We start from the raw sequence: 11379 nt of genomic DNA, 5'->3' as shown, positions 1-11379 counted from the left end.
GAAAGGACTCGGCGTTACCTCAACAATTCTTCTCTAAATCTTTATTTTTCTAACAAGAGTGAAAAGAAACAAAAGGCAACGTTCAAATAAAAAGTGTATACACAAACAATAACAGTGTCCCTCTGCAATAATAATAATAATAACAACAACAACAAGAATATCATTTAAAACTGGGAAATAAAGTGAGTTACAGTAAAGTTACCTTATTTGGCAGATAAGGGAAGTGGAACTGAGAGGATGACCGACATCAGCACTGCTCCAGGGTCGCATCGTGTCCATTTTGGGAAAGTAGCACCAAAAACATGAATGCTTGTTTTAAACACATCCCAAAACGACGTCACCAGTCAGTCCCTTCCGAATGTTGCCAACACGAGCGTCAGTAAGACTAGAAAAATAAAAGTCATCAAGGTTTCGGCGCGAGTCCGCGTCGTATCGTGGCCTCGTAGAAACCCAAAAATCCAAATAGCTTATCCCAGGAGCTCAAGAATGGGGTGGCGGTGAGGGAGGGGACGAGCTTCCACTTTAATACGCGGGTAACGAAGCATACCAACTTACCTGGGAGACAAATCTAAATAGACCACACACACTTCTATTACAGGAGGTCCCACATTATCCGACAGTATTCAAAGAACTGACAGGAGAAACGGATCCAGGGAAGTCAGACCTTGTGGGAGACGGGAAGTCGGATTTTGTGTCGGGGGAGTGTACAAGATTGAGAGATGAGGTTGTGGTGTTGGGTGTCTCACATCTTTCCTTTCTCAGAGTCTGCTCCATTCAATTCTTTGACAGAGCCAAGGGGCACCCTCACAGACTCTGTCAAGAAAACAAGAAAACAAATCTTAGGCCCATGTCAGGGTCTGTTACACAACCCACACATTAAGCAGCATTGTTTTATTCAACATTTGACAGTTTTGGTCAAACTTCTGTTCCACCACCGATCTCAAAATCTCACGATATTTCGCAAAAACCACAAAGAGAAAAACACGTCTTGACAGGTGGTGCCGTGTTTTCCAGGTGTCGCTGAAGGGACTTGCAAGCGGCAAAATGACGATGTCAAAAAAGACTCACTTTGGAGAATCCTTCTTGCTATCTGCAGAACCCACTTGAATAAAGAAAAATGACACGTTTATATTTCTTTGCGCCGGTTTCCTTGTTGGTCACAGTCAAGAGCGCTTCTTTGATTGGCAACATCCTGCTCATGGCATATCATTTTGTATTATTTAAATATTAATGTTCTGAATATTGCTGTCCAAAAACAAGATTTTTTTTTTTTTTAAGTTGAGGCTGTGTTGCAGGTCTGCTTTAATTAGGCATGGCATAGTTAGGGAAGGCCGCTGACTGAAACCAGTACCGAATGGAGATTTTCCAGGTTGGTTCATGTGTCTGAACCGATTGAAGTCTTTGTGGAGCAAGGTTCCACTGGAGGAGGAAAGTGAAGAAAGGCTGGCAGGCGTACCTCCATATGAGTCTGCGTAGCCTGGAGAGGGGAGGGGCATGTTTTTTTGGAGTCGGAAACATCCAGCGGCGCCGCTCCGACCCCGTCTGTAACGCTGCCGTCACCTCCTCGGTGGCTCTTTCGCTTCCTCTTGGAGTCCTTCGTACGGCCTCGACTGCTTCGCTGCTGTTCTTCAAGTTCCGTCTATGGGAGGCACACACATTATACCAAGATATGTATTACTATTATTATTCCCTTTGGGCATTTAGAACAACATCAATTCCGTGGAGCCAAGTTTGACCAGGACTCGAGAACAGGGGTGCCCAAGCCCGGTCCTCAAGACTTTCCAAGAAAGATCAGTGCTAAATAAAGCCCGCATCTCACTGAGCGCTGAAGGTCTGCAGGTTGGGGACCACTGGTCTATAAGGTTCAGGTACAAGAGTCATAAACACGATTAAGTTAGTGCTGACCTGAATGAGTGTGCATAGTGTCGCCACGGGCGGATCGGAGGCCGCCTGCAGGACTCTGCCGATGGTGTGCGTCTGGTCCAGAGAGACCTCCAGCAGATCTCCTTCCAGCTGCAGCTCCTCTAGTCGCTCCCTCGTGGCTGACGAAAGCTGCACCACCTGACCTTTGAGCTCGGGCAGCAGTGGCAGTAACGCGCCCACACCTTAGCACACAGAGCAGGCACAGCGTCTTCACGATTGGTCGCCAAAGGGCTACGCCCGTTGGTCCAACATGCCGACTTACCGGTGATGCTGGAGCTCTTGCTGATGCCGTTCCCACCAGCAGCCTGCGGGAAAACATGCATCTGATCACACAAACGGACAGAAAAACATTTCATGGCCCATTGACAAACATTCATCAATCCAGTCGAGCTCCCTGTTCTCAAACTGGCAGAACACAATTCACCTAATTTGGAGGTCCACAAAATAAATTTAGTTCAGAGAGTTATAGCTCTCTGATGAACTGGTCGATCCATGTTCCTACTGTCACTGCTATGCCCATGCTTACGAGTTGTCGAACAAAATCAAGATCACCGGTACAGGCGGCTGAAATGTGTTTCTTCCGCAGGGTGTCCAGGCTCTCCCTTAGAGGTAAGGTGAGAAGCTCGGTTATCCCGTAGGGACTCAGAGTCGAGCCGCTGCTCCTCCGCATTAACAGGAGCCAGAAGAGGTGGCTCGGGCATCTCCCTGGTGAGGTATGCCGGACACATCCCGCTGAAGTTCTCAAAGGGCTATTTTTAACCAGTATATTAACATCAAATGTATGCTACACATACAGCACATTTGACAATAAAGTTGTATCCAATCCAATCAAACCAATGAACTTGAGACCCTCAAGAAAATACAATCATTAAAGCGTGACTGAACACGCATTTGTGGAGTAACGTCGTGCTGTTTTACTGTCGAAAAAAACCCTTGACAAATAAGATATATTGAGGGGGGTGTAAGGAAAATGTATCTCATCTAAGCAGTCTACGAAAACATGCCGCCTGTGTCTGCACTGTGCATGCATGTATATTAGGCTAAATATTAGCTGGACAGTGTAACTTACAGGCTCAATGTTGGCAAAAGCGCGTTACTGATTTACTGATCCGATTATGACTAGTGTGGTACCAGGTTGCGCAATCTCACCCCAAGTTAGGCAGCACAGGAAGGCAAAGACAAAGACACACACAAACTATTTCATGACTCCAGAGACGTTTCATCATATTTGAATTGCATCCTCCTTTGCACGATACTATTTTGAGACAGGTGTTGCACTGAGCAGAAGAGTGCATATTTTGTTTTCCACTTTTGATCCCCCAGTGAGTGGTGTGCGCAACTTGCGAGCTTGATGCTTGCACACGCTTTCTGCTTAAGTTATTCCAGGTGTGTATTATTGCGCACCACGCACACACATTTTTCATTGGACAGTCTTTGTCAGTGTTCGGCGGCTTCCAGCTCGGAGTGCAACCTTCGCCACCTGCTGGGACTCAACCGAGCTGCCGCGCCTTGGCTCCGGTGGTGGGGAGGGGCTGCAAATCAAGCCGTCACATTTTCTATTGATGGTTTTTTGTTTGTACTTCTTCCACAGACTCACTACAAATTGAAATTTAGCACAGGCATTTTAAAATCTGAAAGATTCTGAGAGTACTGGAACATTGAATCCAGGTCCAACCCGATACAAGATCCCTTTGTGAGGCCACTTGACAAAAAAGGCAGTGTACCGTTATAGTAATGTCAGAATGTGGTGACCAGAGCGTGGAATTCTGTTGGTTTTGTTTTTTTGAACTTGGTCAATTAAACGCCCAGTGCTTTTTATTTTACAGCTTTCCCTGCCCATATTGTAGCACGGAAGTATATTTGATTTTTTAATGAAAGTTGGCTAGAGCTACATTATTCATGTTATAATTGTGGGTCATTTAGCTTTGCTAAGGGACCATTTTACCCATTCAGAAACACTTCTGGAATAATTTTCACACTTAATATTGGATGTCGATGTATGCAGTTACTCTGAAGGGATTCAATTCATAGCACGATATAAATGATGTACTATAACCGTAACTTCATGGGCATTCGAATTGTGAAGGGGTGCTAATCTCCCAAGAATCGATGGTTTCAGGTGTACCTCAATGCCATTGGACTCCTTGGATTTATTTTTAGGGAAATCTTCTGTCAGATCAATGATTCCGTCCTCTCCTTCACCTCCCTCTGAGTCGGATAAAACAATGACTGAGCTGGAGTCTGCTTCTTTCTGTGGACTTTCCTCCTCTTTGTCACAAGGGGGGGTTTCTTTGAGTTCTTGGAGCGTCTCAAGGGCCTGTTGCAGCTCGGGGGTCTCCAGTGCCTCCTTGGCACGACCCTGCCATGTGATGGCTCGCTCCGTGAGACACTGCAGCGCCTCGCCCTCGGGCAGGCGCACGGGCAACCTCTGCAAGGCCACCAGTAATGCCAGGATAGTCTCCAGACGGGGGCGCCGCGAGCGCTGGCACCGCGGACACAGAAAGCGCGAGTCCCAGTCCCACCAGCAGCGCGGGTTACCCGGCGGTCCACAAGAGGGCAGCAGCGAAGGGAAGGGAACGCAGCCACCGTGGAACCAGTCCTTGCACAGGTGGCAGCGTAACTGAGGTGCGCGTGGCTGACCAGCACACACACACACCGTCTGAACAGAAGAGGCGCCGTGGGAGTTCCCGTTCTCTTTAATACAGATTGTAGAGTCCGTTTCCATGAGATCATCCGACGTCCTCTTGCCCTCCTTGTAATCTCCTGTATTAAGTCCAGTCTTCCCCACGTTGACTTTCTGTAACCTCAGTAGTGCCTCCTTCTCCCGTTGCTCCCCTTCTTTGAAGGCCACCACCTAGAGAAAAGACAAGTTCAGACACACACATGAAAACCCGCACAGCCGATGGTCGATGTTATGCAACGGAACTCACAATAGCTGCAGGGTCTCGAAGGTCTTGAGCAGATAGGCCGAGAGTGTTGGTATCACAGTCGTCCACATCCTCTAATGTCTCATTGTGTCTCCTTTTAGCGCATGGACACAAAACCTGCAGGGCAAAACGTGGTGTTTTTTTTTTTTTTTTAATCCTTCACATCAGGGATCGCTCTTTGTGGGGGATAGGGAACGAGCCCCCGTCGTGAGTAATCAAAGCAAGCCCCATAAAAAAAACTTACAGTTGCAATTACCTATATTAATAATTTAGATGGTAAATGTTGCACAAACTGTGAGGCCAGTAATATTTTAAAACCACATTCCAAAATTACCATTCATGATTTTCTTTCAAAAAAGGAATAAAAAGTGCCACTCCACAGGCACGTGATGAAGATTCTCCTTAACAATTCAGGCAAAGCTTAGCTCTTCCACAACACACGATATTACATCAAAAATTTCCTCCCACCAATTACTGCACTACTTTCCTATTTAGCCGGTACTTTGATGCCATCTTGTGGCATTTTAAGGCTTTTCAGAAAGAGCACAAAACCAAAAGAGTGAGTTTTGAGCAAATAATAGAGGACAGGTACTATGAAAAAAAAAAAGTGAAACTAATTTGTGAATCAATGGACGATTATGGGAAAAATAATTATCACGATTATCTTGACTGAGATTGAAATCACGACTTTCAAAACAAGTTCAAGTGCTATCAAAAAAATCTATGGATATTTTGAAACTTTAATCCTTAGCACACCATGCAACACGGCCGAACCCAACTCGAATTGACCAACATGGAAAAAAATGAGGATCACAATCTGCAATTCTTCCCTTCCAATGCACTGCAACGTAAAACTGCAACCCTCCATCAGGTTTTTAGACTGCATGCGAACGTACTTTACTGTCCTTTACTGAACCACAAAACATGGTGTCCTTGTAAAGGAAGAAGCAGGTTGCCACAAAGACAAAAGTGGGTAGGATTAAAGGCGCTCGCATGGATATTTTGAGAGGCTGCCTTACCCCAATCGCTGAATGTACCGGGTGAGCTTCGTACTTCGCTCACACGCATTTTGGCGACAGAGACTGCAGGCCTAAGTATTTCATCCACAGGTACACATGAAATTATACTCCCATATAACTGTATATACAGTATTTTCACGACCATGAAGTGCACTTAAACGTCTTAAATTTTCTCCAAAATGGACGAGGTGCCTAATGCAGGTCGCCTTGTGTATACACAAGAGCTCCAAAATCTATGAATGCTGTTGTGTGAGTTCAATGACGGGTCCGCTTGACAGACTGATGTTGTGCTGACACACTGCTTATAGAGAGGAAAGGCGGATGTTACTGAGTACAGCATGAGGATGCTAAAGTTGGAAGAGGGGGCTAAATGTATGCCCCCAGTAAGTGCACATAGTACGTGCAAAAGAAGATCCTGAAAACAAAAACATTGCCGACAAACACATCCAGCCCAACCACATCACCAACATGCTCACGTTCGACATCCCGGTGCACCACACTGGAGAACACGGGCACCACCACAGTAGCAATATGCACAACATGAAGTATGCTTTTACTGTTGTGCTTGGTTGCCATGGTATTGGACAGAATTGGCCAAAGTGAAGTTGCGATCTGTTCATTTTGGCTACAAACGACGAGAGCTTTGACGGATTCGATGATGAGGACTGATCAAAAAAAAGAATGCGAGTACTTCGTTAAATACTTCAATAAAGTACAACCGAACTCAGTTTTGCTCCCCGTGCCTTTTTAAAAACATATGCTAGCGTGCTTGCATGCTACCGTATTGTTTAAGCCATCATACATTTTACCATGCCTGCGTCCAATAATACGGGTCCTGTTTATGTGTTAAATACAGAAATAGCATCCGTAACTGACACTACATCTTTTAATGCGTATGGTCATGAAAATACAGCATTTTACAGCTTGGCGGTGCCTGGTGAGGTCTACATTCAGCTTGTTTTTTCTTTGTGTGTGAAATCTTAAGTGCATTTTTGATTAGTCGTAACATTTGTCACATTGCAATGCCAATACAGTTGCTGAAACCCGCACACTGCGTGACAGTTTATTCAGGCTCAGCCGTGTTGCTTGGCACACAGCAGGCATTCTGAGTGGTAGGTCACCTCTAGTAGGCTGTGCTGACTGCTCTTCTTCAAGAAAGTCTTGGTGGCCTTGTCCCTCCAGGAGTGAGCGCTCGCCACTTGGAGCTCCAGCTGTCGCAGCTCCTCCATGAAGACGGGCAGGTCCCTTCCAATGGCCACCAGGCCCTCCAAATCATCCAAGCACGGGTAATGCTCTCCATTCTATGACAAGTTGCCAAAAACCAAAAGCATTATGACACAAGCCCGAATTACACCAACCACTTGAACAGACACCGGTGCTATTTTACCTGGATTTCCTCCAGGTCTGTTACCCAAGCACGTGCGCGGTTTAGACAGCCCTGCAAAGCTTGAATGTTTGGCAACTTCACAGGTATAAGCTGAGCCTCGTTCACAATCGCCTCCAGTGTTGAGAGAGGATGCTTTTGCCTGGGGAAGAAAATTGGCAAGTTGATGTGTAGTCCACCCATACTCCTCCGTATTTATGCAAGCGTACCTTTGTTCAAGACAGATCTGTGCTTTCTCCTCCCAACGTTCCGCAATAGTGAGCAGCTCCTGCAGTTCCGCCATGGCTGTGTCCACAGATGCGCTTTGAGGCACGTTGCAGCCTGCCTCAATCAGATTTCTCAACACTGCCAACGTAACCTCTGGCCTCTCGCCCCCTTCTGTGCCCAAAGTGCGCCTGACCTCTGCCAGCCAGCGCCCCAATTCCTGAAGGCCCTGAAGCAGATTACACTCTGGCACCACGACAGGCAGCTGAGCTCCTTGCTCCAGCAACATCTGCAACAGCTCTGCTGGTGCAGAGTTCCTCCTCCAGTCGCGGTCATTGACCAATTCCTGAGCCCGGCTCTGGTAATCGCTCACCACCTGCAGAACCGCCTTGATGGGGAAAAATGTCATTGATTAAAGCAAATGATTTTTATTAAATATGAAGTTGTAAGTCAAATCGATGAGCATGGGGTTAATTACCTGCACTTCCTCCAGTTGACCCATCACACAGGGCAGGTTTTGCATAGTCTCTATCAATGATTTCAGTTCCGCCAAAGTCATTTTTGTGCCACTAAAAACAGAAATGAGTAAATGTTCTGATATGACTAATACACATGATATGCTTCCTCCATCTCACCTGGTCTTTGAGTTAGCAAGGAGTTCAGTGCTCTTCTGTTGGCAGTACTCTATGTCTTTGAGAACAGTGTTGAGTTTACGTAGAAGTTCATTGTCAGGGAACTTTCTTTCTGCTGCTTCGGTCTTGAGTGTCTCCAAGTAATCAATTCCTGGAATTGAATTAGGTACCACACATTCAGCTCGATTCTACTCTCCGTTTCTGTAGAAACCCTCGAAAATGTCAGTAATGGGAGTGGTGGTTTCCTACCTATCTTGTTTCCATCCTCATGCTCAAGCGCCTCTTTTACTTTGTTGGCCCAGGAATCAAAGGACTCAGAGCGAACCTTTAAGCGGTGTAACATGGCCAACAACTCATCCAGGGTGTATCTGTACCTGCAAATCATACCGCAAAATTGTAATTCTGCGATTGCAGTTTTATGTTTGCCAGTGCATGTGATATCAAACCGGAAGACAGAGGCTGTTTAATTACCGTATTGGCCCGAATATAAGACGGCCCTGATTATCAGACAAACCCCTCTTTTTCAAGACTCAAGTTTGAAAAAAGACTTTTTGAACACCAAATTTTTTTTTACTCAGATAATAATTACAGTACATCTGAAACAAATGATTCTAACAATATATTTGAGAGAAAAAGCATGATAATTTTGCCTCATTCAAATCTTAATATCTGAACATTTAAATATGTAAAGTGCAATCACATTCGTAAATGAATGGCTTCTGGTTTTTGAAATGTAAATTACATTATAACTTCTCCTCAGCTGCCGGTTAACCTGGCCGATCTTCCACCCACTTTTCTCCAGATTGTCGCTATGTTTCTCCATTTTCTGTTATCTCTTCTATTATTTTCGTCTCTTTTCTTTCTTACCGCTATTTTTTATTTTTCTTCTTTGTGCTACCGCTATTTTTATTTTTTCTTCTTCGTGACAGGGGTTCGCTTTGGCCTGGGAGTCAAGTTCAGCATTCGCTTCAATGGTATCTGGCGCCATCTAGCGTCGTGGATGGGTATAATATCTAGACCCCGAATATAAGATGACCCCCACGTTTTCAGTCTTATTTCAATGCAAAAAAAACCACAGTTATATTCGGACCAATACGGTACTGAAGCCACATGTCAAGGAAAACAACAAAAAATAATAATAAAAATAATAAACTAAAAACAGTGCAAGCACCTGAGGTAGAGTTTGTCAATGGGGCAGTTGCACAGATCCTGAGTGTGATATAGGCACACCAGACGCTCTGGGCAGGTTGAACAAGCCAGTGCTGAGAGGAAACACGTTGTCTTGCATTTGTCACACTGTCGCTCATCATCAGGTAACAGCTCAAACGCCTCACGCTCTGCTTCAGTGATGCCCTGCATGCAGAATACATGTTGAGACTTTCGTCAAGAATGCTTTCCGTTTTTTGCAGACCAGTCTATTAGAGCAAATGAATATATGACAAACTCAAAGCAGAGAAAAAGGATTCCAAGAAGAGATCAACATTTTTGCAGACTCTTACCCTTTCCATCAGAGCTTTCCGGAGCTTTCTCTCCTCCTGAACAATAATAAACATTTCCCGGTGTGTCGCTGCAGCAAGATTAAGATCTAGCTTCTCTGGACTGGCTGCCATTTTACAAGTGAGCTCTTCGTGAGAGAATACGCAATACCTCCGTAGGCGTCGATAATGCTCAATGCAGGAACGACCGGCAGGTAGCTGTAAGAAAACAACAAAACAGTGACGTCATCCTGATTGTCAAGTCTCACTTCTGGAGAACTGCATTTGGACACTTACCCAGTCTGCTGTACAGAAGTTGACCGCTTCTGCAAAATTATATCCCTGGTTGAAACCACTGTGGTATGCTCTGGGGAAAGTGATGACAAATTCGCCGGCACACTGGTTGGTCCTGACAACCTGTCATTTCACCAACCAGTCATTTCAAAAAGCAGTCGCATAAATGGTCCAAATTCAGACTACAGAATGTGCACATGAAGATACTGACCGGTACACCATGAGCCATGAGGATGTTTGGGTTCATGATTGTGACCAACTGGTGCAAAAGGTCAGGCTGGAACTCAAATAACTCGGGAGTCAGTTTCTTCATCACCCCCTCTAGTCGCTCAGCAGCTACTGAAGGTACTCCATACCAGGTTTTGGGTTCGCCCCTGTCGACGATCAATCATGTCAGTATTCAAGGTCTCAATTTATTTGAAAGTAATAAACAAACAGTGTGCGTCCTGTACCAGTGCAGGTAGTTGATGGAGTAGCTCCAATGATCCTCAATGTGCCAGCAGAAAGCGGAGAAAACCATGCCAACATAAAGCCAAGGCACCTTCATCCCAGAGATATCGCCATTAATATGGCACAGGAGAGACTGCTCCAGTACGGGCATAACATTCAAGTTCCAGCCACTGCGGGCGTAGTCCTGACAGGTGCACAGGTTGAACAGCATGAATCACTTAAGAGTTTGCCTGGACTTGCATAATATAGCACAACTGTATTCATTATTTATTATTATATATATTATTATGTTTCTACTATTATATTCTACGCAGTCTGATGATGATGAAAAGAAAGGTATGGACATGGTGATATATGTATGTGAACCTCATAATTCAAATGACCAATAATTGAGTTATAATTGTCCGATAGAAATTTGAAGGCCTCCAGGGCATTCCAAGATATTCAGTCTAACTAAAAACAATGAACATCCATGACTATTGTTAACTTTAACAATGTATGACCGGTGGGTAATTTTTATATAGACCTTGGATAAACAAAACTACAGGCATTTGAAAGGAACTAACTTTTCTTTCCCTGGTACGGAAATGTCAAAGTTTTGCTTTTCTAAGTGGGAACCATAGACACAAATGTCACAAAACAAGCAAGCACACCTCCTCCTCTTTTGTCAGAATCCGCTTGCCATTGTTCATTGGGAAGCCGCTGCCAAACTCTTTGGAGTGGATATCTGCTCCATACTCGACAGTCACATCCTCCTCAATGCTGCTAACTAACCTCCAGAACTCCCTCTCCACAAGCTCGGTGGGAACCATCTACAAGGGAAGCACACAAAGATGAACGCCCTTCTCTCTCTCATCATTGCGGCAGAGCCACACTGCTCAGTAGTTTGCGAGTGTCCTTACATGGACAGGCATGTTGAAGTAATCTGCTTTGAATGCGTCGGCCATCTCCCCAAAAGTCTGCAGACTGTACTCACGAGTTGCTTGTTCAAAGCCAAACGCTTCTGATGGCTTCTTGCACTCCTGCAAAAAGTCATGCATATCAGGAATAAGTCTGATCTGATGGGATCCT

General features: G+C 45.1%; 1 protein-coding gene across 2 annotated transcripts in view; it reads right to left on the bottom strand.

Moving 5' to 3' along the window:
- Positions 1-23: 23 nt before the first annotated feature.
- The window catches only part of kdm5c (lysine demethylase 5C), a 31703-nt gene continuing 20347 nt past the window's right edge, over positions 24-11379 (bottom strand). For both annotated transcript variants that reach the window (XM_086123728.1, XM_086123738.1), the window contains 19 exons: positions 11211-11330; positions 10962-11120; positions 10311-10492; positions 10070-10232; positions 9862-9981; positions 9589-9783; positions 9261-9442; positions 8339-8463; positions 8093-8240; positions 7936-8026; positions 7463-7845; positions 7257-7395; positions 6991-7170; positions 4854-4967; positions 4049-4777; positions 2186-2228; positions 1906-2105; positions 1457-1639; positions 24-813 (listed from right to left, as the gene is read on the bottom strand). In XM_086123728.1, the coding sequence (XP_085979854.1) occupies positions 805-813; positions 1457-1639; positions 1906-2105; positions 2186-2228; positions 4049-4777; positions 4854-4967; positions 6991-7170; positions 7257-7395; positions 7463-7845; positions 7936-8026; positions 8093-8240; positions 8339-8463; positions 9261-9442; positions 9589-9783; positions 9862-9981; positions 10070-10232; positions 10311-10492; positions 10962-11120; positions 11211-11330 (3465 nt within the window). In that variant the 3' untranslated portion in view covers positions 24-804. The remainder of the gene's footprint in view (positions 814-1456; positions 1640-1905; positions 2106-2185; positions 2229-4048; positions 4778-4853; positions 4968-6990; positions 7171-7256; positions 7396-7462; positions 7846-7935; positions 8027-8092; positions 8241-8338; positions 8464-9260; positions 9443-9588; positions 9784-9861; positions 9982-10069; positions 10233-10310; positions 10493-10961; positions 11121-11210; positions 11331-11379) is intronic.

Source organism: Hippocampus guttulatus, chromosome 1, assembly GCF_054856545.1.
Source record: "Hippocampus guttulatus isolate MCC_2025c chromosome 1, RoL_Hgut_1.0, whole genome shotgun sequence".
NCBI lineage: Eukaryota > Metazoa > Chordata > Actinopteri > Syngnathiformes > Syngnathidae > Hippocampus > Hippocampus guttulatus.
This window is presented reverse-complemented; position numbering and strand designations above follow the sequence as displayed.